This window comes from Haliaeetus leucocephalus, unplaced genomic scaffold (assembly GCF_000737465.1).
Source record: "Haliaeetus leucocephalus isolate CR32 unplaced genomic scaffold, Haliaeetus_leucocephalus-4.0 Scaffold0, whole genome shotgun sequence".
Lineage (NCBI taxonomy): Eukaryota > Metazoa > Chordata > Aves > Accipitriformes > Accipitridae > Haliaeetus > Haliaeetus leucocephalus.
In genome coordinates, this window is record NW_010972436.1 from 13,339,963 (window position 1) to 13,366,596 (window position 26,634).

Below are 26,634 nucleotides of genomic sequence, written 5' to 3' on the forward strand. Positions count from 1 at the left end.
GTTGCTGGATCTTTGCTCTAGTCAGTGCAGAATTGAGGGCTGTCACTGGGAAGAAAAATCTTGACTGTCCTGTATCTTGGAAATCACTGAGACACAATAGACACGGGCATCTCGGGTTGTTTCCAGTCATTTTACATGGTGGAAGTATACTGTAAAAATAAAGCGTACTTCAAATCTTAGGTTTTGTATTATCCTCATTGAGGATTACTGATTTCCAGCAGGCCAACGCAGGCCAAAAAGAAAATAGGCTGTAAAAAGGACTGTTTAGCTGAGGTATTGCATGATATTACCTGGGTTTGTCATGTGGTTGCATAATTCATTTTGTTCTCATGCATATTTTGTCCTTGTTCATGTGAACATTTTTTCTTAATTGGAATATGCAGAGATGTAGGGAGAGGCATATTGCCCTGTAATCTACCCCCTCCTCCTGCAGCAACTTAAAATGTAATACAGAGCACACCTCTCCATGACTGGAGAAAAACTGTTTTTTAAGGAAATGCCTGACTCAAATTGTGGGCTTACCTCTGGTGCAAAGATTTTTTTGAGATCACTTAGTGAAATCTGAAAGCTGCAATCACCAGTGAATTCTTCAGTGAAACGGACTGAGTCAGCAGCAGCGCAGCATCTGCTGCTTGGCTGAGTGCATGGAGGTGTATTGTCTGGGGAAGGTCAGCACGTGATTCATCAGCATCTGCATGCATGTTGCTTCATCTGTTTTATTATAAGGGTAGGAGACTGAGGCCAGGGGATGAGACTTTATCTTCAGCAGCCTACCAGCTGATCAAAGATATCTTTCCTTGTTTAAGAGGCCTTCTGCTTGTTTTTGGTTTTGTTTTCCAGTGATGGGTCCTCCTGGAAAGAGCTTTCTGATGGCACAGCTGTGAGTGAAACCAGCACAACATGTTCAGTGTTGAGGACCTCCTGATTTCTCATGGATACAAATTGTCAAAAAATCCCCCTGTTTCATATGAGAACAGGTATGATGGATACCGGCATGAAATCGCGGGGAACAGATCTGCTCAGAGAACGCTGAATGGGTTTGAGGCAGAATCGAGAGCTGGGGCTTACAGCAAGAAACCTCTGGTGAAAACCAACTCGAGCAGCACTGAGAGCAGCCATGGGAGCCAAGGGAGGCAAGCTGGTCCTGGTTATCACCATGACCTTCAGGGTTTGTCCACTTTTCATACTTCAGAAGGGGGGTAAGTTTCAGCATCATGCCATGGCTTTGCTTTCTCTTCCTTTTGGTCCTGACAGATAACTAAGCATGACCCTAACCCTTGACAGCATCTTCCTGTGACCCTTTCCTGCTCCCATACTAGTGACCATTTCCATGCACTGCAAGTCCACATGAAGCAGTGGCACATCTATTCACCTTCTGCTAGACTGAGGCCTTTGAGAACACTGGGGTGACGGGAAGTGTCCGAGTGTGGGAAAATTTCATTTACTACTGTGGTCTCTATCGGAAAGGCCTTTCTGGTGGGCTTAGAAAAGCTCAGTCCAAGTACAGTAAAAAAAGGGGGTAAAAGCTCTTCCTTTTCTTCATTTTAAAAAAACTGAACCCAGCTTCATCTGCCACATACACATCGTGGTTTTTGCTGTAGATTCAGCCATGTGCAGCTCTTGGTAGGTGTTCCTACACGCACCAAGGACTTTCTTGGTTTTTTAAGGCCGCTCTCGTGGAGTAAACATGAGAAGGTGCCTGTGCTTTTCTTTTTAAAACATCTCCAAGCTCTTGTCGTCACTCCATGAAACGTGCTTGTACAACTGTGGCTTGCTTAAAACGGAGTACGTGCGCGCTGGGGCTGGGGCAGGCTGGGCAGGAAGAGCTGTGTGTACACGCTGCCGCTCGGCCATTGTTCTGCAGCTATTTGAGTGCTGCAGATGAACAAAGGAAAGGGGCTAGAGCAGGACTGGAAGCCAGCCCAAGTGTGACAATGGTTTACAAGGAAAAGCCCCTTCCTCCTGCCCAGCGGGCTTGAAACCGAAAGCAGGGCAAAACGCTGTCACCTTGGGAGCTTGTCCTCTTATGAAGACCTTCAGTAACACGTGGCAAAGGCACGAGTCCCCTGACTGCTGGGCTCGTCTGCTCTTTCCCTTCGTATCTCTTCCCCTTGCAAGTCTGCCTGGAGCAGGAATGGCTCCTGGCTGCCAGCTAGGATAATGGACAGGAAGAGATGTGAGCCCTGTAAAGCAATCCTAGGGCAGCAAGTCCCAGCCGTGGTGAAGGTGGAACCATCCCCTCTGGAGAAGGAAGGAGAGGACACAGGCTTAAAGGTAATAAGGAGGATCCTTCGTGGTGTGCTTTGGGTGAAGTAAACTGGGCGGCAATAAAGTGAGGAAAGATACTGAGAAAGAATGAAAGGGAAAAAGGTTTTGAAGCAGGGGAAGAGAGTGTGCAGGGGTGCCAAGGAAAGTGGTGGCGCTTGGCCTTGGTGCTGAGTTTACAGCGTGGAGAAAAGCTGGCGTGAAGAAGATACGGCTGTGCAAGGCTGGAAGCTGCCGCAGCGCTGCTGCTCCCACGCCCTGTAAGGCAGAGCCTGCGTGGGTGCACGGCGGTGTGGGAGGACTGCTGCCTCCCTGCCTCCCGCTTCTCTGGGTGCATCTGCGGGGGCTCGCACGTCTGCCCCACGTCTCGGGCGTGGTAGAGGTATCTGTAACTGCTGGTGTTGGCTAAACACAAAATAGTGCTCTCTGACAGTTTAAATGTCTCTTTATAACATCTCAAAATGCAAGGGGTGGAATCTGTCAGTCTACAGCGTAGTTAAATATTATATCCTGACTTTAAAAAGTGGCTTTTCCACATGAAAAAGGGAACGCAGCCCTGGAAATGGCTTTTTCACACTTTCATAAAAATAGAAATCTTTTCTTACTATTATGGTCACAGCAAACTCTGATTCCCAGTGAGCCTATCGGTAACTCTTGCAAGGCAGTAGCAGCTATGAACAAGGGAAAACCTTTGTATGACCCATCACTTTCTTGCCATCCCTGGGTGTGCAGGGTACCTCTGGTGCAGAGCGCGAGGCTGCTGCTGCCCTGCCGGTACAGGAAGGGAGGAGCGAGCTCCCTGGGCCACATCCAGGAAAGCTGTCCTGCAGCTTCAGTGCTGCAGCACCTGTGTTTCAGTTGCTGAGCTCCAGGGTGACAGTCCCCCTCCAGACCCACTCCCCTGCCCTGGGGAAGCATCTGAAGCACAGGGCTGCCATGGAAGCGCGAGCTGCTTTAAAACTGAAGAGAAGATTTTTGTGATGGCCCACTTTGGAGTGTTTTGGCCTGTTACAGGTGGGCCACAGGAACTCCACCAGGGATTTTAATCTCGCTGTCTGGTTTCTGGACCGTCGTGGGAAATAGGGTCCTAGTTCTCAGCCTGGGAAAGAACTGCACACAGCAGAGACTTGGGGACCATTTGGGCTAGAAGAGAGGACAACCAGCCAGCGAGGTCCAGCATGAAGTCACTGCTCTTTGGGCATCGCAGGCTTCCTGCAGCCATCTCCTGACACTGCCTTCCCAGTGCAGCACAGTAGCAGGAGAGGGCCAGAAGAAGCAGTGTGTGTCCCAAATACCTTCACAGACGTTGACCAGCTCTACGGCAATTTGGAGGAAGACTCAGGCTCCTCAGCCAGGGAATTATCTACGACACACTCTTGCTCAGACCACTGCTGTAGAAGATCACCTTCCAAACACCATAGTAGTGAGTGATGTTGCCCACCTCGTTGCTGCCTTCGCAGGCAGGTTTGCAGGGCTCAGGGTGTTTCATGACAGCAGGGATGATGGTATTGTCTCCACTCATTAGGGTTGTTCTGCTGATCAAACCTTGCTGAGGAGAAGGAGAGAGGCTTCATAGCAACTGCGTGTGGGCACATCTCACCGCCCGCTGCTGCTGCTTGCAAGGGGGGAGTGATGCGCCGGGGAAGTGATGTTTTGCTCCATCCTGCTATTCTTCAGGCAAAGCATGAAGGAGCAGATGGTGGGAGGGCTGTCCTGGCTGCCCTTGCTTAACTGAACATTAGGAGGCCACACAGTAAAGGTTTGGAAGAGGAGACGAGGCAAAGAAAATGGGAAAGCTGACGCTATGGGTAGACATGAGAGGGTTCACAGAAGGAGAACTCCCTCCTGCTTCTCTTCTGAGTGGAAAGAAGAGGCACTTTGCTTAGCTATTTGTGTGGGAGGAACTATGTTGGTAGCCAGCAAATTTAGAGATAAATAGATAACATCATTAACGAGATCACCTGCTGGAAAAATTAGAAAAACGTACTGGTGTTTCCCAATGTTGGGGCTCGGAAGAACATATGTGAGGATAGGATCTCAAAATAGAACAGAAGCTGCCAGTGTTCAGAACAGCCCTCTGAAAATTTTTCCCCCTTTCTGCCAAATCCTGGAAATTTCTTAACAGCACCTCCTTGTTGGGCACAGTCTGCCCCAGTGCCCGCAGCTCACATACCCTGAGCTACTGGGTGCCTAACGCCTACCGCCTGCCCGCTGGCAGCCAGAAACAGGGACAGAAACTCCCTAAATAGCCCTGCAGTGGCCTCATTCTGCAGGGTTTTGACCTCGAAGCCTGTGCCACACTCCTTCACTTCTGGCCACATTATGTGCATCACGCGAGGTCCTGCTGGTCCAGCATCACCCTAGGGGAAGTGGGCAGCTTCAACCCATTGCTCTGAGAGCGGCAGCTCAATGAAATGCGGTCATGCAGCCAGTGCAGGGTGGACTGATGGCCTCATTTCTTGCAAAGGCCTAAAATTCATATAAAGCTAGCAATAGTTTGGGGGTATTTTAAACAGTTTTCATTAGGTTAATTTTATATAGAATCAATTCAAAGCACTTTGTGACAGCAAATGTGATATTCAGTAGAAGCAGGCCTGTTTGTTAGAAAAGAGTTCATAATGTTAAAATCTACCTCCTTGGTCCCATGGGACTGCTCTGTCCCTGGCACTTAAATCTTCCCAGTTGGTCCCATGGGACCACTCCATCCTTGGCACCTCTCCCAGCTGTGAAGCACTTGCAAGCTGCTGTGTGCATTTCTTTGTGCATCAGTACCAGTGCATCATGGAGCGAGACAGAATTGCGTAGTGGCACAGAGACCAGCTGCTGCTAAGAGGGACTGTGCGGTCTCTTAATTGATAATATGTCATGGATGCAAAGACTGCAGCATGACTGGCATTCGCCATTTAGAGATGTGGCATTGCTGAGGTTGTAGTGAAGCATTTTGAACTTGGGGTGGCTCTTGGATGCTTCCCCTTCCCACCACTTCCTTGACTGCAAGACCCAAAAGTGTCACATATCCTGGAAGGAGGCACTCTCTGCTGCAGTTGTGGCCACAAGCAGTGTGGTTGTGCTGTGCTGCCCCACTGCCTGCCTGCCATACCTGCTGTGTGCAGGTGTGCAGGAGCCGCTCGCTATCCTTGGGGGCAGAGGAGTCTTCAGGCTGGAGCTAAGCTGCAGGGTGCTTGGGGAGACTGTGGAGCATCTCTTTCCCACTGTGCAGTGCAGTGCCATCCTCTCCAGAGATTTACGGGGCCCACAATACAGGCTGCCTGTGTAACCACTGCTACCACCTGAGCCAGGAGCTAGAGAGACTGATACTGTCCATCTTGTGAACAGATCGTAGGAAAGATCAGGTTTAAAATCCTCTAAATACCTCTTTTTGAATGTCTTTTCTACACTTGCATTGCAATGATGACATAGTACAGATTACATGGTGGTTTGTATCATGTTCCGAAGTTCATTACTGGAGCCTAGTTATTAATCTTTTAATCTTTAAAAATATATTTAATCTTTTAAACAGCTTTTAATAAATGGAGGAACATCCTTGCTGTAACTGGAGCTGTCCTAACTTAGGGCTAATTTACTTTAATGAATGTCTGAGCTTGGGGTTTGTTTGTTTTTAAAAAAGCAAACTAACCAAAAGTCTTCTGTTTTAGTGGTTTCCTAGGAAAGAGTTGAGTAATGCTTCCTTCCCTATTCCTGATTTCCTATTAAATCCTTTAAAAAGCCAGTCCATTCCATTCCCATGCTGTTAGTTGCAACTGTTGCAACAGTATTATTGCCTACCATACCTCCTTGCCCCAGTATTTTATCTCTGGAAATTTAAAGATCCAGATTTTTAGATGCTTTTCTAAAAGACATGCTACCACTGAAGCAGGAATCATTTCAGGGAAGTCTGATGGCCGGCATTGAGCAAGATGTCAAACTAAATAATCGTAACGGTCTCTTCTGATCTTGGAATCTATGACTCTGTACCTCCTGCAATTTCTGTAGACCCTTTTACAATGATGGATAAAATCAAACAGAAAGAGCAATCTGTCCATTCCCTCCTTACTATTGCTAGACCCTGTTTCTCACCTTGTTTTGTAAACGCAGATACCAATAGTGCAATAGCCACATGGGGATGAGGTGAAAAGGTAGATTTGATAATCTCAGAAGAAGGCAGCATATGTTCAGCTGCACGTTTCCACATGCAGTGAGACATGGAAGTGTTCGTTGTTACTGCAATCAACTTTCCAATATAGGAGGTGCCCTGTTATACCTCACTGATTACTGAAGATGTCTGTTACCTTCTGGGGTTCAGTAATCAAACTGCACTTTGTGCTTCAGAGGCAGAACATTTGGTTCAGATGTTAAGTCTTAACCCAGTTGAATTAATATGAACAAGATGCTCCATATCCCAGTATGGTTTTTATACTTTTATAGTCATAGGCTTAAGTTAATATACATAAAAGAAAATTGCTGTGGATCTGGATTGCTTAATTTTCATTCTGAATTTTGAACTGTATTATGTTTTCACAAACTACTGTTTAAATAGTTTTTAGTAAAAAAGAGCTAGATGACACTGTTTATATACCTTGGGGTGGAGGGAAGAAGGGAAGAGAAAGAAATTCTTGGGTTCTATCTACATACTTGTCCTATTTCTGTCAATTTTGATTTTTCTTTCCAGTCTTATGCTGGTGGCTGCCACACAGTGTAAAGGCAGTTATATTGTTGGACACCTTAGGTACAAGAATAGCAGAACACAGTTCAAGTAGAAGATTAATTATTTATATAGAAGGGTAGCAATTTTGTTCCACAGTAATACGTAAACCAGTTTACACAATGTTCAGAACACACAAAGAACCTATTCTGTTCATGTAAATCTGTGTTCTGAATTTCTAATCCACAATAAAATGTCTAATGTCTTTCCTATTTCAGTAATAGATTGCCGGAGTTAATCCCTCTTTTATTTAAGAATTTTATACTTCTTTTGAGGTATTTTAGATTTTAAATATTGGTTCCATCTTAATCAGAACTGGGCAGATACATTACCGTTGTTGTGGCATATGTCATTTCATCCAAAGCACTTTGAAGAAATTTGTTCCCTTGGAAAGATGAACAAGAATCAAGGCTGGAAATTACATGTTTAATTTCGGCTTTTATACTAGGATGCAAATCATGTTTCTCATGGAATATATTTTATGAAATAGCCCTCTACCTGTTCTCCCCACCTCTGCTTTTTGGATTCCTATTAAAATTGCGTACCACAGTAGTCCTCTTGCCATCTATACATTTTGATGTAGCAGAGTGCAGAAATAAGCTCAACACAATAATTTCTGGTTTTCTGGTGTCCATTGAGAAGTGCTGTGCATGTTTACACAGCATGTAACTGTGTGCATTTGTTTCTCTTTCTAACAGCTTTGCATAGCTAACAACATGCCAGCAGAGCATCGGTCCCTTCCTTTACTCATGTTAATGACTGACTTCTAAATCCTCTCATTAAAATCATAAAGTCATCTGGTTGCAAACAGATTACACAAACCCCATTGGCATAACTCAACATTTGACCTCCTAATGGCATTACCATAAGAGAAAGAAAGGGCATCTGTGCAAACTGCCTGTGACACTGCGTTTGTTTTTCAGGGTTTATGACAGGCCTCAATTAGCATGGTCTTCCCAGCCCAAGACTGATAAAGATCTTGCCTACTGGAGAAGACGAGGACAGGACTTCAGTGTGCTCCTAGGCTACTCCCAGAAAGCCGGTGTGGAAATGAAAGGCCTGGCTGCAGCCCCGGGGGCACCCCGGCACCCCAAGGAGAGTCAGCTGAAGGGGGGGACGGGCGCAGGGTACAGCAGAAGAAGCGGCTTGCAGGAGAGCTGCAAAGTGCCCAGCGACTGCACATGGCAAAGTCTGGGAATGGAAAGCTGGAACCAGCCGAAAAAGGTGGGGAAGCAAATGTCTGAGGGTGACAGGGAGAAGCTGCTTCAAGAGCTGTATTCACTGACCCTGGGAGACAGCGTACTGAGCACCCACAACAAGGGGAAATCGCAGTCGTTGCCGAGGGTCATTTCACCCGAGAGCATGAGGTGCGTGGAAATGCCCTCCCTGACCAACAGTAACAACTCACTCAGCGTAACTAAAACCCCCTCCTATCCCCCAAACAGGCTGAGCGTGGAACCAGCCAAGCACCACGAAACGGGAGGCCATTTCCTTCCCCTGGTGAAACCCAAGTATGGGAGACCTCTCAAGCCTCCATCCTACGAACTGCAGCGGCAGACCAGGGCACCTGCGGAAACCATGGGTTTCCAGAACCACCACCACAAAGATGAACCCGTCTCCTACTTAGCCAAAGTTAATGAGCCAAGGCAAGATGCTTGCATTCAAGACTCTGGTTTGGAGCCCCCGGTCTACGTCCCTCCTCCTTCTTACAAATCCCCACCTCACCAAAATGTGACCCCACATCCCCTCAATGAAGTGCCTAACACCGACACCTACGCCAGCAGCGATCAGCAGAGTCCTGCAGAGCGGGTTGTCCCCTGCCAACGACCAGCCGTGAATACTTTTGAAGCAGGGGGTGACCCTTGCAAAGACAACCATCTTCCTCACGGGAAGCAAAGCCATGCAAGGCGCCCTGCTGACTACCTGTGTTCTGTTCAGTATATTCCCTTTGATGACCCTCGGATACGACATATTAAAATTGCACCACCGGAAGGTCTGCAGGACAGCGCTAAATACACTGAAAATGCATGTAGTCCCAGTTCTGGTGCTTTGCAAGAGAGAGATCTTGAAGTACAGTACAACAGTGCCTTTTTGGATGCATCAAACTTGTCCAAATCTGCAAAGGGAGAAAGAACTTCCGACAGCTCCACCCATAGCAACAGATGGTTGGCACCATCCATCCGAGATCAGGAAAACTGTGCCTTGCCGGACCAAAGAGACAGTTGTAGCACAACTAATCACAGCCCCCGTAATGAAGCCAGCGCAGAGTACACAAAAGGCAAACTTTCTGTAAGAAATTCACATATGGACAGCACCTGTGAGACTGTTACAAAAGTGAAAAAGTTTGAACCTGGAACTGGGATGCAGAGCAAAAAGAGTTCAAAGAAAAAAATGAATGAAACTATATTTTGTTTGGTCTCTATCCCAGTTAAATCAGAATCCAATCTGCCAGATACAGATAGGAACAACAACATAACCCAGAGCCCTGATAAGAATGGGTTTGATAACAATGGGGCTTTGCAAGAACAAAGTCTCTTAAGTATGTCTTCAACGGACTTGGAGTTACAAGCACTTACAGGAAGCATGACCAATAAAAATGAGTTACAAAAACAAGAGCTGTGGAGACCAGAGGAGTTCAAACAAATGAATGACCTCAGATTTATTCAGCCTACAAAACACAGAGAGCTCAAATACTCTGGCTCCTGGCCAGGTGATCAGTACAAAGACCAACAGACACAGACGAGTTTCACCGAAGAACCTAAAAGCCCACAATTTTTACATGGTACAAAGCCTGGGCAGCCCAATAGTAACAAACTGCTGTCTCCAAAGCTTCTAGGATGTACAGCATCCATGACAGGGTCAAAACAGACAGGGTTACCTTCTGATGAGAGAAGCTGCAAACAGAGCGCTTACGGTATGAAGGGTCAGATGTACCTCAGCCAGTCTAGCAACAGTGCGTTTTCCAGGACTGCCACCTCAGTCCTTCAGGCCCCCTCCCTAAAAGCCCACCAGAGCCAGCCCATGCCCCTCCAGGAGAGGGAAACTGGCCTTCTTTCCAAGGTGGATGTAGTTAAAGGAGAAGCAGGCGCTCCCTGCAACAGTAAAGAGCTGTTTGGGCAGTTCCTGTTGAAGCCTGTAAGTCGCCGTCCCTGGGACGCAATAAGTGAGCTGGAAAGTTTTAACAAGGAGCTGCAAGGGCAGGAGGAGAGCACAAGCAGTGAAGAAGATTTGGAAAGTGCTGCGGCTTCTCCGCAGGCAGGTGCCCTTACGCAGAGGAGGGTGTCCAGAAATGAGAAGTCAAACCAGGAGCCAAAACATGGTGGGAAATCGGCAACGGTTGTGCCGGAGGTGCCTGTATTTAAGTCAGGAAGAGTTAAAAGTAAGTCTGAAAGTTGGAGTGTGGGGACAGAGCATGGTGGTGAGCCAGGCTGCATTGGCTCTCAAGGCTCCTCGCAGCCAGGAGGGAGCAGTGAAGGAGTCGGGCCAGCAGATGGAAGTCTGATAACAGAAATGAGGACAGGGGAAGCCAAGAGCAGAACAAGCAAGCAGCCAGTTCCTGTGGGCCCTCTTAACAGAGTTTTGTCCAGTAGCCCAAGCAGTTCATGTCACAGTAATCCTTTCAATAACCCTGTCTTGCAGGAGATGAGTGAAGACCAAAATTACCTAGACTTTGTTAAACTGAGCAAAGGTGCAACTCCCACAAATGATAAGGTATTAGAGAGAAGCTCGGTAGTACGCTTGTCACTAACAAAGAGGAACCACAGGCGCTCTGAGCCGGATTTGAGGTCAGTGGGACTTGATGTAGCCCCAGGACCTGGTGCTAACAATTCTGATCACTCTTCAAATGCAAATGCAGTGGAAATCCCTGTGAATGAGTCATTGCAGGCAAGAGCTGCAAGAATTTTAGGTATAGATATAGCAGTAGAGTCTCTCCTTCCAGATGACCACGTTGGGCCCCAGCCAGGCACTCGCCCTGCAAACAGTGCCCAGGACTTCAAGTCATCAGTGGGGACCACAGTAAGTGACAAAGAAGGAAAAAAAGAGGGTTCTTATGAAGGCAGACGAAAGTGTGGCTGGACAGAGAGTGCTCTCTTTGTGGGAGGCCAAGCTTTATATCCTGATGAATGCCAGACCACTCACCAGGAAGCCAGCACTAAAACACTGGTAACTGAGCAAGTTCTTGAACAACCTGCGAGTCCCAGCCAAGGTGAGGACCAAAACCTCGTTTGCAAGTCAGCTGTGTATCAGCATTCAGAAAAGAGAGTCAGAAACACATCAAAGGTGATAGAGACACTCCAAGGCAAGCTCACTTCTCCACCTAGCCGGACTGCCATGGATCGCTTAGTGCGAATGAAAGAAGTTGACTCTGTGTCCCGGATGAGACGTCTGAGCATTAAGAGCGCAGACTCGGGAGAGGAGGTGGATGAGGAGAAGCTGTTGAGGGTACAGGAGGAGAAAGGAAGCAAACTGGCAAGCTCAGGGGCTGTTTCCAAGCGTGTTATCTCTCTCAGTGAAAATGGATATTTAGGTGGAATGGACAAGAAGAAGATCGACAGAGATTTTTCTTTAGGTAAGACCCTGTTATGGTGGATCCAAATGAGTACTGCTTCCTTATGTAATGGCCATGATCGGTTTGCTTATGCCCACATAATGCTGCTCAAATAGTAACAGGCTGTGGGTGGTACTACCTCCCTCTGGTTGCCACCCCCTTTGCTCTCCTTGTGGAATAGATAGCGTGAGTGTTCTCTGATCCCATTTTAGGAAAAGTTACTGTAAAACTCACTTGTGATACTGAAACTCATTCACAGAGACTGAAGCGCTCCCTGAGGTCTTATCTCTGTCTAATTGTTTCAGGGAATGGCCAGCTTCAAACAGCAGAGTTCAAAGATAGTCACTCTAGTGCCAGTGTTTGGGAACATGTGATTTAATCATAGCCTCTCCTTGAATATCCGTTTTTTTCCCTCTCTAATACTTAAGTAGACACATACTATATCAGAGTTAAGAAGAAGCTAAAAATAAAAATCTGATGTTCTTCTGCAAAACCTCTGGGAAATGGCTGCATTAAGGGGCCTGGAAAATTCTCTCTCTCTCTCATGAATATTTTCCAGATCAGATGTTGAGAATAACTGTTATCCCCAGGTCAAATGGAAAGTTGACTTTTTCAGTGAACACCTTTTTTTTTTTTTTTTTGGTGTTCCTCATCTTTCAGAAACATATAAACTTGTGTAGTCCATATGCATCCCCAAAGTAACATGAGCTGTTCTCTCTCTGAAACAGTTTTCATACGGCATTGTGTTGAACAACTGAAAATCAGTTGTTGCCATAGATTTGTGTAAAGGGATAAATCTCCCAGGCCACCTGTCCATTAAATTAATTGGAGTGAGCAAATGTATGGTGTGAAAGTTGTTAAATTAATATTAATCTCCTCCTTCTTTTTTCCATCCTCTCTGTAACAGCTGACACTCTACCTTGAAATCTTTACAGGTTGTTCATTAAACCTCATCTATGTAAATCTGTTCACAGTTTTCCAGTACAGAGGGAGTGAAATTAAATGGACCATACTTTAAAGTGGATTTATTTATTTCCATCTGAAGAGAAATATTTGTTTGAGTCCTAAGTATTGACTCCTGCAGTCTTGCAGCCTTTCCCTTCATGTCTTTTTCTGTATCCCACAGCTCTGTGTCTCTTGCTGCTCTGAACTGTATTTCTCTAGACCAGATTTTCCAAACAGGCTAATTCAGCTTTCTTGTACCCATCAGGTCTAGTATGCCCCACATGCATTTCATATGCTTTCCTCCCTTGGGGTTTCTGCTGGAGTGAAGAAAATAACTGTTGTGGTGACATGACTTCAGGGATGTATCAAAAGAGATTGTGTGTGTTTCATTGGAGAGTTATTCTGCAGTAAATTAGGTCTAAATTTATCCCTCTTGCTGACAATGCCAGGCTTGTATTCTGCAGTGTGTTCCCATTGCAGCAGTTCCCTCGCAGATGTAACAGCCCTCCCCACGACTGGGTAACGTGGATGTCCCTTCCTGCTGTGTACATCCAGTACTGCAGGGTAACACGCACTCACGTGGGGCAGGAAGGCATCTCCTCCACTGGCTTCTTCCCATCCAAAAAAACCCTGATTTGTTGACGGCCACAAGATCTTCACCTTACCTTAATGGTGCAGGACTGAAGATTCATGCTTGTAGAAAGGCCCAATGTTGTGTCTTCCTCTGTTAACTCACTCCAACTTCCAGACTAGCTCACTGGTACCATTGAAAGCCAAAATGAGAATCCTGGAAAACCATTGTATTTGTTGCTTTTAAAACTTAAATATTGCTAAAGGTCATTCTATTTGGAGCGAGGTAGGGTGATGTTAATCTTATAATTGCAGACTGGGCCTGTTGTAGAGGCTAGAGGCCTTAGCAGAAGCAGGTTTTCACATGTATAATGCAGCTTGGCAGATGAACAGTCATCTCTCAGAGTGAGAGCTCTGCCGAAACTCAGTGCAAGAAGCTGATCTTACTACGCAAATACTGCCATTAGAAGAACATCGCCAAATGTTCCCAAATGCACTGGATGTCTTTTCTCCTTTGCTGTTTGAAGACTGCTTCCATGAGGCTGCTGATCTGGCTTTGTTTCTGTAGAGAGCAATTCAAATGAGCTTAACCAAATGTTGAATAAACATTTCTGTATCAGTGCTAGAACTCCAAAGTTTGTCCCCCCCGAATTGTTATGTAGCCTGGCAGTCTGCCCTTTTGTGTCCTTGGTTTAGGTGCTGAGGGTGTGGGTAAGCTTTCAAGGAATAAACTGAGCCATGCAGAGGCTCCATGTCTTGTGGCCTGATTATCTCCCCCCCCGCCACTCCCTGAAACAGTGAGTACCTGCAATTTTGTGGGGAGTTCTGTTAGTGTGAATGTGTCTGGTCTTAGGAAAATCAGGCTTCTGAAATGTGAATCCATTTTTATTCTTAGGTAGACCTCACACAGAAGAGTTCAGAATTTTTGTATGTTCTAGCAGTTTAGATGGCAAATTATTTACAATTGAAAAAATGTTACTGCTTTAGAGGCATCTTCCCACACCATCAGTGCATTAAGCTTAGAAAGATGCAGCATTATCCTGGAGTGCACTAGGCCTCAAAAACTTTTTTCCTCTTGATTTTTTTGCATTCATGTGGTGTCTGTTCTTGAAGTTTGGAAATATCAGAAGAGGTTGAATAGTGATGAGCAGTTCTGAAAACATAGGTGTTGCTGGCACAGACTCCTTTCTTGGCTGGCCTAGCAATTTGAGGAGAGTGGGCAAGAGAAGCGATAAAGGATCCTGCACCAGGAATCTACCCACTGGGCCCAAATGCAGAAGTTCTTTCCTAGCCAGTCCCCCCTTGATGTGAGTCTGGATGCTGCAGATGGACACTTGCACACAGGAGTAAAAATTTCCCTCTGAGGATTTTTATGCTTGTTTGAATGAAGACATTCACTCACATCAACAGAAAAGTCCTGAGGGTGAACGTTTTACTCCAAAGTGTGATATTTATGTGTGCAACTATTTTCATGCTCAACTGTTTAAATGCGATGCTGTGGGAGTACAGCCTACAGGAGGGACGTTTAAGGTTAGCACAAATACCCAGGTTGCATAAGAGCAGCAAGTAGCACATGAAAGCACAGGCTGCAGTGCTGGTTTGTCCAGGCCCCTGTGTGCCTACAGACGCCTCTGTAGATAGCCCTGGTTCCTCCATGCCACGACCGTGCATCCCAAGGAGCCTAGGATAAGTAAGTCAGACATGTGCATGATGGTACAGGGCAGGCAGATCTCACAAGGCAAAGCCCTTTCATTGCAGTCGTATCCCAGAGTCACAAGGGTGAAGGAAAAGGCTCTTATCTGCTCACTTCATGGCCAATGCTGGGATAAATCCAATAAAAAAAAAAATCTGATAGAAGAGTGTCCTTGGGGATTCAGGAGAAGAAAAAGTGTGGCCTGTTCTGTGAACTGACAAGAGGTAGGCTGAAAATGAAGACCAATGTTAGTAAGGCAGTCCAGTGCTTTAGTGAATAACGTTCAAAACGTGAGCTGCAGTTTTGCTGACTGAAGCGAGACAGTCTGACCATAGTGATGCAACACAGCTGTGCTTTCCTGCATTCTGTTGAATTAATCTGAAACAAAGGATGTGCAATCAAATGAAAAGACCCTAATGACTGGATGGCATCATCACTTCTTCAGCCAGCCTTAAACACCCTGCTAGGATGCTTAAAGCATTTACTTGTCCTTAGTGTTCAGTACAAGGGGGAGCAAATCTTATGTCCTTCTTTCCCTGTCAAAGCATCTGAAAATCAGAAGTAATCACTTAGCATTCAGTGCGCTTGTTCCTACCTACCCAAGGCTTCCCAAATTCTATCTCCATGCATTTGATCCAAGTTGCTCCCACATTACACTGGTGTAAATACAGAATTTGGGTCAGGACTGTAGTATCTATCTTTAAGGCTGTAAGTCCAGTATTAGCTTCTTTTTTTAATAAAAACTAGGGAAAAGATGTCTCATTTCTGCAGCTAGCAATGATGTTGAATAGATTTCACAATACATTATTAATAGTGTTTTCTTGGTTTTTTTTCAGATACGTATGACCCCACCAAAGTTGAAAAGGTGTGAGATGAATGAAGAGAATAGAGAGATTTCAGCTCTACTAAGAATGTTTCACTGATTTTTTTTCTGGGTGCTTTTTTTTGGTTTTTTGTTCTTTGATGCTTGGAAATTGCCTCCATTTGTGGTGTTCATGGTGTACTGATAATGCCTTTACCACTGCCACTAGGAATTAGCTATTTGTATCTGGAACTGTTGCGGAGACCACAGAAAAATCTGACTTCTACATTGGAACCATCTGGCTTTGTAATGTTAAGACTTAATACCTACTGTTGGCAAAGAGTTTTTATCTGAACACTATTTCAGTCTTCAGTGGGGATGATGAAATGCATGAAGTGAGGCTTTTGAGCTTTCTCTTTGGTGTAAATGTAAACGTGGGAGATCAGTGAAATGATTTTTAAAAGAATGTGAATTTATAAGCTAAACTTCTAACTATCTACAGTCTAAACTTTGTTTAACTTAAGGGATTTTTGGCCATAAGTACAAAGTGCTGCTGCACTACGTGGGGGAAGGAATGCGAGAGAATGGTAGTGAAGACTGATTGTGAAATTATTTCTGACTTCCAGAGTCTGAATTTTCTCGGATTAAATACTTACTTGCCACCTAGAGAGAAGAAAAGCAAAAACCCCAAAGCTTCTAAAAGATGGAAGACTTTTGTAGTACAGTGTACAGAACGTGTAATTATTATAGTAGCTGGCAACTAGTGTTTCAAACCAATGCAAAGTATACCACTGGCTGTTTTGCACTCAGTATTACCTATTTTTGTTTTGCTGTTTAGAAAATCTTTATATGAAAGAATAGTAGCTGGTTTAAAATAGCCCATTTTAACAAAGTAACTATATTTCTTGTTACAGAATACTATCTATTTTTCTACGATGTAAACAATTGCTAACAAGTGGCAAGTATAAAGAAGTGTTATTATTATTATTATTATTATTATTATTATTATATTTTAAGAAGACTTATCCCTTTGAGTGAAGGTGCCCCAAGCAGATTTCACTTGTATATCTTAATGCACACTCCATATTGCCACATACTCAGTAGTGCCACCTTATTTTGTTCTGAAAAGAGCCATGTATGTATGTATGTATGTATGTACTACAGGGTGAATTTCTATTTTTCCCCACTCAACCCTTGGATCGTTCTTCTTGGAGCCACTTTCTGGAACACAGCTGAGAACAGTCCAGGCTGATGTTGCTGCCATTATACTCCAGTGACCGTGATTACCAAAAAGTGGGTTTGGATCTTTGTCCCGGTGTGTCTGAATGGCTCAGATAAAATACCTGGTTTCTTTCTTTTACTTTGTCCCCTTTTACAGATTATGGGTTTGGATTAGGCCAGTGTGTAAAAATAAACAAAACTGGGTTTAATTCTTCCCTGAAGTCAACTGATGTTGCTGGGGAGGAGTTCAGGTGTCTTCTTGATGGCATTTAAATACATGGCTTTAAGTATATTTTATCTGCACACACAAATGCATGAATTACAGAGTTCATAATAAAGCCTATGCATTCTGCTCTTTGCTACTGAATTAGCCTGCATAGTATCTGTGTCTTTAAAGCCTTTATGTCCACTCCTGTGTGTTTTTTTGTAAGTACCTGTGTACTAACATTCTTCTGATGACTTTTTTCATATACTTCACTGGTCTATTCTACTGACCTTTTCTGGGGTTTAGCATAATTTTATTTTTTAAAATCTTCTAATTTCTTGAAATATTTTTTCCTAAGTCTGTAATTTGGAAAGAACGATGGGGAAAAACACTCATCCTGTGTTTTGGCAGCAAGAATTTCTTGTCTGTAACACGTGATTCTGTTACTTATGGACTATTTAAAGCTTGTTTGAAAAGAAACTGTGTTGTATAATTTATTTTATTAACTCTTGTGCATGTTGTGTAGCAATACTTGTTGACAAACTGTTCCCACTACTCTTACTATATCCACCTTTCTTCGTCACCGTCTAGGACATCTGGGGGCTAGTAAACAGCTACAAAACATGTTTCACCCCTTCCCCCCACCCCAATTCTGCCCATAAAAAAACAGTTCTTAAAAAGAACTGCTTCAACTCTCGTCATCCCACTTACTAGAAAAGCTGAAATGCCTAGCAATATCTTGAAAGTTTTAATTTATCCTTGATTTCTGGAGAACTGTAAATTGTCCCATATAACCAGTCCTGCTACCTTCAGTTCATGCTTCTGTGGAACAAGAGTTTTCTGTGCATTTTATTTTCTTCTAATGGGGGGGGGGGACGGACACATTAATTGATTCTGCAACATATCTGTTTCATCAGTCATGTCAAGTAATTACTTTTCCAAAGCACATAAACAGCCAAGATCTTAAAAGAAAGAAAGAAAGAAAGAAAGAGGAAGCAGCAATATTGCAGGGAAGGTTTTATTGGCTAAGAATGAGAAATTAAACCCTAGAAAATTAGTAAGCTTTGTTTTCCAGTAGTATGTGACTGACCAGTGGATAAAAGACTGGAGTTACTACAGTTAGTACTGCTTTAAAAATAGTGTATTCCTCTAACAACACTGGTTGTTCCATTTGATACTATGATACAGACAATTAAGAAAAACATGGAGTACAGATTTATGAATGATCGTGCCTCTGTGTTTCTACAGTACCCACACCATAATTAAAATGTCAGCTATCAGATTGGGCTGGATGGTACCATAGCTGAACACTTTTCCAGAAGCCTTTTGCCAGTTGCAAACAGCAGTCAACAGCAAGCTCCTTTTACACCAGATGTAGTTAAAAACCAGTAAACGGTGACTTTCAGTGCCTGTCTCAATGGGTGCATTAAACTGTCACGGCAACAACTGTCACTGGTAATGGCAAGGGCAGGAGCTCAGGGCTGAGCGGATGCAGAGGAGGAGGTTGTGGCAGTCTGTTTCCAGTGCCTCCTGCAATGCAGTTGTGTGACTGCAGAGCAGCGGTGAAGAACTGTGCCTTTATTCTCAGGAGGAAGAGCAGAGCTAGAACCTCAGAAATCACGTTGTTCCAAGCTGTCGTGTATCCAGCTTGTGCTGTTGCTGTACTACTGCAGCTAGGGAAGCTGAGGCTGGATGACGGGTTATCGAAGTGCTTGGTTGGGAAGATACTGGTTTCACGAGCATTCTCAGAAATTCATGCAAAACCCCCATGCCTGGTTTATGCATTTCAAAAAAGTTTAATGGGGAGACTCCTCAGGAGATGCATAGCTAAATAGGACCTGCTATCTCCTTCCATTTAGCCTGCTGAAATCCAGAATGGAGAGTCAGCCTAAGGGGTTAGTGGCAGTAACAGCAGTTGGTGGCAGTGCCAAGGTGCCAGGAAGGTACACCGCGAACCCAGAGTTCAGGCTCTTATCTTCTGTCTGAGAAAGAAGAGTCACCCGTGAGCTTCGGGGGCTACTGAATCTTCCGAGTCCAGCTTTACTCGCCCATGCGGACAAAGAAAGGCCAGTCCCGCCCGCGCAGCAGCGGAGGGCTGCGGAGGGAGGGGGTGATCGGGGGCTGCCCGGGGGGGACACGCCAGGTTTTGAAGGGGAAAGCGCTCCCTCGTGCGGTTCCCCTGAGCACGAACTGGAAGTTTGTTTCCACGAAGAATCGCTGCTTTCGGCCCCCACTCCAGTCTCCTTGGGAGAGGCATTTTGAACTAGACGGAAGCGTGGTCTGAGAAGAGCTCTTGTGTTTCAAATCCCACTGCCATCACAGCTAAACTGGGTGGGATGGGGGAGGCGAAGGAGGGAAATCCCTCTCAATGACTCGAGATCACTGGTAATTGAAATGCCCGGCAATATGCCTGGCTAAGCATCACTTGTCAGCTACTAACTCAAGAAACCTTCCCTAGGCATAAGAAGGACTGTTGTATTTCATACCACAGGTTTTACAGCAGGTTAGTTGTTGCTGCAAACAACTGTATCGCATATCGAAACCATCCGAGTTTCCTTGACTCAGCTCCTGATGTTGGGAGCAAATGGTCTATATACTGAAACATCCAATAACTCTTGAAAAGCGTGAATGACAGCGTATGCTTCAAGTAGTCAAGTAACAGAACTGATCTGTCACCCTTTGAAAATAACCAGTCCCATCAAGCTTACTCACATATAAATATTAGAATTTGGCAAAATATTTCTGTTTAATATCATAAATCAATATTAATATCTAGGGTCAACATTCTGTTGCCTTTGCCACATGGCCAGCCAGCTGAATGTTAGTTTTATAGTGCTCGACCTTCTCTTTGGGTTAAAATGTTGGTATTTTCTTCACTGCCCCTTTTCAAAGGAAAAACTAGTGGAGTGATTGGGAGAAAATAGAATTGAAATGTTCTTGCATTTTAAATGGCAGAAGTTCTTGCGATTGCAAAGTGGGCACTTTTGTTCAGGTTCAAGTCTGATAGAGGCAAGTATATGTGAGAAGTGAATCTTTACTTGGCAGGAGCCATCAGCTCAAAGAAGAGAGACAAAACGGTGTTAAAAGGAATGGAAAGGATTGACAGCTTGTCAGCCTTTTGAATGTTTTCTGTAAAGCTGTCCTTTTGGTGAACATTGGTATTTTCTTGGTTGACGATCAAACGATCCCCTAATTTCCCTCCACTGGCAATAAGCCACAATGCTGCAGTCCTAATTTACTGGAGTGAGATTTAATTACAAGTGGAGTCTACAAAGTTTAAGCTTCTATTCTTCTGCATAATCCCAATAAAGGATCAAGCTGAAGATTTCATGAGATGATGACTATATCATTGAATTCATTAGAAAAGTTGGGAAATTGTGATTTAATTCTCTTATTCAAACTTGCATGAAAATGTTCACTGCACCTCTCCCTGGGGACTAAACGAAAGCTGTTTACCATCAACTCTATTTTTGAAGAAAAAAATTTCAAACAAAGAAAAGGGGAAATCCTGATATCAATAGCAAAGCCCAAAACCACAATGCTACCTCCCACCCATGCTGAAAAATATGTTTGCAATATGGCTTGCAGAGCTGCACAGCAGGGAGAGAGTGAAGGGAACTCAAGGCAGAATTGACAGACACATGGCTGAGATTAGAAATAAAAATGAAATTTCCCAGCCAAGAGAAACCGCAATAACATGCAGATTATAAAATGAAGGAGGAACCTTCTACCCTCAACAGCAGCAATCTCAGCCTTCTTCTGAGCTCTGGACCAGCAGAGAAAATAATCAGAACCATTCCAAAAGCCATTCCTAACCTGGAAGGAAAACAAGAAGATATATGTGCTAGACAGTGTATCAGTATCCTTGTGTCTTTGTCCTTACACAATGCAGATAATTCTCCACATTGACTTTCAAGATTCTGTGGCCTATCTCCAAAACTAATACTATGTCATTGCCATGGTTTTCTGCTCTAACTAGCCCAAGGGCATATTTAGAGGGATAACAAGAGAGGAAATAGGGGTAAGCAATTACAATATAATTTATATGATATCAGAAGATGAGTGTGCTTTAAGAATTTTCTTTGTATTCTTTTCTGCACAATGCAAATACTGTGTTTCTGGGCTTGCTTACATGTAAACTGCAGGGGTGCTGTTAGTAAAGAGGAGACATTCTCCAAATAAAGATTTTGCATGGATACGCTCCTCTGTGATGTTGTTATCAGAAAGATAAATGTATTGGTGAAGCGTTAAAAGGCTGCAGTATTCTCCAGGGGATTGCTACTTCAAAACCTGACATTGTGACTGACCTGTTACACTATCAGGTACAGAAACTGTGTTTACTTGAAAAAATTACTTTCCACATCCACAGTTTCTCAGATAGGCACAAACTGTAGGTTACTCAATTCCAAGTTGTGTTCTGTTTGTTTGCTACCTTTAGAGTACGTTCTGCCTCTGTGCGAGAGAATCCATTCCTCCTTTACTGCCTGGCAACCAGCCATTTGCACTGGGTAAACCTATGGTGTCAGAGCATTTTCCACTCCATATGAGTATTTTCCACTCCCTTTGCACAGGTTGATATGGCACTGGGACAGTTTACTTTGGCTACATTGCAGTAAAGAATGGCATGCTCTGTATCTGTGCTGATAGGACTTCAAGAGAGCTAAGTTATCAAGTTAATATTTAAAAAAAAATCTTTTTTTTTTCCAGGCAAAAGTGTAGGCTGCTGCTCATGGCTAGAATGTGCAGCTTTGTCTTTTGTCACTGGCTCACAAGCAGGTTAGACCTTACTGTCATGCTCACATACGTTGCTGTGTAGAAGCAATGGATTCACCCTGGTACTCCTCACCTGTCAAACAACAAACCTGTGGAACAAAAGACCCAACAGATCTCGGAAGGCTGAAGATGGAAATCATTGTGGCAGTTCTGCTCTCCTTTTCTTTTCATCATGCAGCCAATCTGATCTCACTATACTCTCTCCTTCCCCACCTGTTTGAAGTATAAAAATCTCTAATCCAGCATAATCCCATCTTCCACTCAATTTGAGTCTAGAAAACAATTTTCCTACTTTTTTCTGCTGGTAGGAGAAGACAGGCATTCAGTTCTTTCCAATTGCTGATAGGTGAGGTTTTTTGTTTCTACTCTTCACCTTAGTTTTGGTCCCTGCATCAATTCACACATATTGTTCATTACTTTTTCTATAAGTAGCCATACACATAACAGAATTGGCCCATTTGCTATCAGCCTCAAAAGGAGGAAGTCCCCAGGGTGCCTAGGACAAATTGTCCTGTTACTCCTAGACCTGATGCTTCAAAGCAAGGGGCTGGACATGTGTTGGGGAACCTACACACACAGCCCAGTAGGAAAGGTGAAGGCATGAAGGCAGAGACCTTCCTGCAAGTGCTCCCACCCACCCACACCCACCCTCTCTGCAAAGAGGTAGGCAGCTGTACCAAGGCTGATGCTGGCCCTTGGAATACACCAGCAGGGAGCCATCTCTCGCTTTTGCTCTTGGATGTTACCTGGCCAGCACTCCCATGACGTACTTTAGGCAGGCAGATGTTCTGCTGTCTGCCACCAGACAGGGACAGGGCCTGGCCAACATAGTCTATGCTCCCTCCAGACAAATCTGTAAGTACTCAGGCCCACCCTGGCCTGCAAAGCAAGTCAGTGGGAACACGTAGGAGTGGCTAAGGGTGAGTGGATGCTGCTCAGCCCTCACTCAGAAGGTTTATGTGAAGTTAACCAAAACCCCTCCCAGCTGCAGGGCTTTCCTTCACCACCTCTCCAGCACTAGTTGGAGAGCCACCAGCTCCCTCACCCTTTACCACACTAGCCCACACATGCCTGACCCTTGGCTAATTGTGTAAGACCCTTAGCTCTTATCTTACTCTATACACACCTCATCTTCTTTATCTCTCTCACTGACCTCTTACAGCCCTAGAGCATGTTTGACCTTTTCTGGGTAACAATGGTATGCATGCCCCAGTTCAGCTAAAGCTCTATGAGCTCTCCCTGTTCTGCTCTGAATCTTCCCTTTCCTGAGGGAGAGAAAAACAGCCCTCGGGAATCCCTTTGCACCATTTATGCAGTGAGGTGCTAACGCCAGCCTGCAGAAGTGTCTTACCTCAGGGGGGTGATGCAGAAAGAAAGGAAGCCAACTCCCTCCTTTTACCCCTTAAAATAAGAACACTTCTTGTAAAGATAACCGAGATCAAGGCAAATGTTTGCAAAAAACAATAGAAAAAAAACCCTTAAATCTGTTTGGGGTGCTATACTGCTGCTCTGTAGCAATGTACTTCAAAGGCTAGCTGTAGTTGCCTTTGCCATTGATTTAACAGACAGTCCTTGGGAAGGGCTGGGTGGACAGATGTTGCCCTAACCCGGGAGCTTCAGCTTCTCCTCTTACACCTTCCCTCCTCCATTTAGCCTGCAGAGTATTTCGACTCTCCTTCCATGTACTGCCCCAGGTACAGCCTTTAGCCTCAGTTTGGTTATAGCAGCAACAACAGTCAGTAACCTGAAACCCGCCAAGCAAACAGCATGGTGACCTAGCCAGCTCATGCCATTTGAAGTGGCAGGGTTATGACATTCTGTGGGCAGGAAGGCTTGTCATTTGTCCCAGTTTCTCATTATTATTGTAGAATAATGTTTAGAGTATAAAGGAAGTCCTCTGCTCTCCCAGTGGTGGGTCACACTATAAATACCCCAGATGGCACAGGACAAGGAGGGCTGTAAAACTCAGGATGTGGGTCACAGGATGGCTGTCTGCTTTCTGTCTGGGAGAACACGATAATAAACTCTCGCAAAGAACTCTGATAACACCACATGAAAGGAGTACAAACACTGTGGAGGAGATCTTCGGCTGCTGTAAAATGTCACTGCTCTCTTTGCTTCATGATATGCTGCTTTTCTTACTTCCTTCCCTTCTCAGCCTCCTCTTGAGTGCCCAAGGCTGAAAAATACCCACAAAACTTTTTATTCTTTCTGCATTACTTTTCAGCTCGGTCTCCCTCTCAGTGCAGACACATGTCCATGTTCCTCTAACACCCTCCTTACCCTAAGCAGCTCTCATATAATTTGGTCACTTCAGCCAAAGGTCCCCTGAAGAATATCAGCACCATGCCAAAAATACAGGGCCCTTTCCCCTGCCCCCAAGAATCACATTCACTGTGGGGAGGTGAGTCAGGACAGTCAAACAGAGGCCACCAAGCTCCTAGGCCAGATTTTAAACAGAAACATTCCTTATGTAAAAACCATCCTTTATTCCCCTGGAGAAGTGAAAAACAAAATTCATGAATGCTGTCAACTCTTGTAATAAGGGGATGTTCATGGAGAACATTGTGCCTTTTATTGCTGCATACTTTGCATTTTTATTATTGCAAATGATTATTGGCTATGGTGTTGGTGTTTTAATAACCCCCTGGATAATGTTTTTGGTAACAGATTTAGAAAGAGGATTTGGGGGGAGTTGGAATAATGAAACAATTGTGGATATATTTCAAACCTCCTGAAATGCTCTTTGAAAACCCCCTTCCTCCCCCCAAAAAGTAATTTTATTATTTTTTTGATCTGATCACCTCCATATTCCCCCCACCCCCAATCTTTCATACCACAACAACCAAAGCCTGGTGTGCACACAGCTCTACAGAGCAGAGTATTTACTCCAGCTGAAGTTATAGTTCAGTGGTTGGTAAATGTTGGTGACTACATACATATCTGTACAGCTTTGTTTACTGCTTAGAAATTACACATCTGTAGCTATGTGAGTGAAGCAGTAGAGTTTTGTAATATAGGTCCACATTTTACCCCGACAGGGTTGAAAGGTGTAACTCATGCTTCCTAAGGCAAAGGAGATTTATCTCTCTTTTATTCTCCTTCCCCCTGAGATAGGAACTACCCTCTACTGCTGAATTAGCAGGATATGCCCTGTGACACAGACTTTAGCTGGCTGAAATGCTGTTAATGGGTCTGAAAACCGTATCCTACCCCAGCCTCCCTCCACGCAGCATGCGCGGGAGGGGCAGGGAGCTGAGCAAGCAGCGTGGGAGAGGGAAGTGAAGACCCCTGATACACACAGCTGTTATCTGTGATAAGCTGCATCCTGTGCCATGCTCCACCTTGCTGCAGCAGGGAAGGCGTTTGAACTCCAAGACCCTTTCTCAGTTCAATCCCTATCTGACAAACACACAGCAGGCAGCTGGATGAAAAAAGCAAAGTTCAACCCATCCCCAATGACTCAGTTTCTAAGACTTCTGACCAATTTCCTAAAACTCTGCCTTAAGGATTTTTTTAGGCAGCATAGGTACATTTGAACCATATAAATAGCTGAAGGAATTCATAATAGCTGTGGAGCAGTGAAGCAAAGAGATCGAGCTGAGAAGGGAAACAAAAAACTCAATTACGTGCAGGCAGGGCAGTAAAAAAGCCAAGCTCCTTTCAAGAGAGTAACTTGTTTAAAATGGTGGCAGCTGACCTCTGATCTCCTGTCAGCCCACAAACCTCACTGGAGTGTGTTTGTTAGTTTGCGTGTCCCCTTTACAGGTGGTTTGTAACCACTGCTCTTGCTCTGATGGTTGGGTTTGACTGTGCTCTTCAGTGGAAACCCCTGGGAATGCAGCGGCAGACCTCTTTCCCCTACGTCCTCCTCAAGGACTCTTCACCCTCAAGGGTGAACACATTAGCAGAGACAAAAATCGGGGCTGCGAAGTGTGTCTCCCTTAACTTCGGGTCACCTTTGTCAAGCACTTGTTTCTCCCTTTCGGTGTCCACCCTGTTTTACACAGCAGGGCATGACAACCGTTCACGGGCCTCAGTGGCCCATCAGGGAGTCGGCCCTTTCCCCTCCCGTTTGGCCAGCTCGCAGCACCCCTTCAGCAGGACTCAGATCTCGCTTCCCCATCTCTCCCTCACGCAGAGCAGCCAAGCGGAGACAACGAGGCGCTGCCGCCCCTTCCTCACAAATCCTCTCAGAGGCATGGCCGCTGGGCCACGGCCCCAGTGCCACTGCAACCCCGCAGAGCTGGCAGCCATCGCTGCCCTGATCCCTCTCGAGACGAGCCCCGACCCTAAGCCAAAATCTGTGAGGAGACACCAGGGTTTCCCACACTCGGAGGACGGCACCACTGCCAGGGAGGGTGCCATTTTGTGTCAACACTGCGTCCAGGGGGCTGCAGGTCTCTCATGTGGGGTAAGGCTGCCCTCAGGCTTGCCACCAGGGTCGGTTGGTTGTTTTCCGCGGAAGAAAGTCTGTCAGTGAAAAATTACTCTGCTTTTCGTTTTATTGGTGTTCTTTATGTAAGGGAAAACGTGACGAGAAGAGGCCACAGTTTGCCAAGTCTTTGAGAATACTGCCCATCCTGTGGCACCCCCGCTCTGCACAGCCTCCTCAGGGATCCCCCAGCGTCCCTCGGGATCGCGAGGCTCTGTCAGAAAGGGGGAAACACAGGTAAATTCAGGCCTTCCTCGCAGCCTTGCGAAAAACCGCGCTGCAGTCCCGGCGGGCAGAGCCGCTTGACCCCGCCGTCCCCGCTGCCGCCGGCCGCCCTTCCCCGAGCAGGCGGCGGGCCAGCGGACCTCGCCGCTCTCCCCCCGCCGGCTCTGCCGGGCCGTGCCCCGCCGCGGGGACGCACCCTCCCGCCGCGCCGGCGGCGGCAGCCTTTGCAACAGCGCCACCTGCGGGGCG

General features: G+C 45.3%; 1 protein-coding gene across 2 annotated transcripts; it reads left to right on the forward strand.

The window, feature by feature from the left end:
• Positions 1 to 892: 892 nt before the first annotated feature.
• On the forward strand, positions 893 to 17,432 carry KIAA1462 (KIAA1462 ortholog). Of its 2 annotated transcripts, none has more exons than XM_010585075.1 (3): positions 893 to 1,199; positions 7,891 to 11,537; positions 15,561 to 17,432. In XM_010585075.1, the coding sequence occupies exons 1-3, from the start codon at positions 901 to 903 to the stop codon at positions 15,593 to 15,595; spliced, it is 3,981 nt and encodes a 1,326-aa protein (XP_010583377.1). In that variant the 5' UTR covers positions 893 to 900; the 3' UTR covers positions 15,596 to 17,432. The 2 variants fall into 2 exon arrangements, with proteins under 2 accessions (XP_010583377.1, XP_010583387.1); XM_010585085.1 differs by having other exon boundaries at positions 901 to 977.
• The last annotated feature ends 9,202 nt before the right edge of the window (positions 17,433 to 26,634 follow it).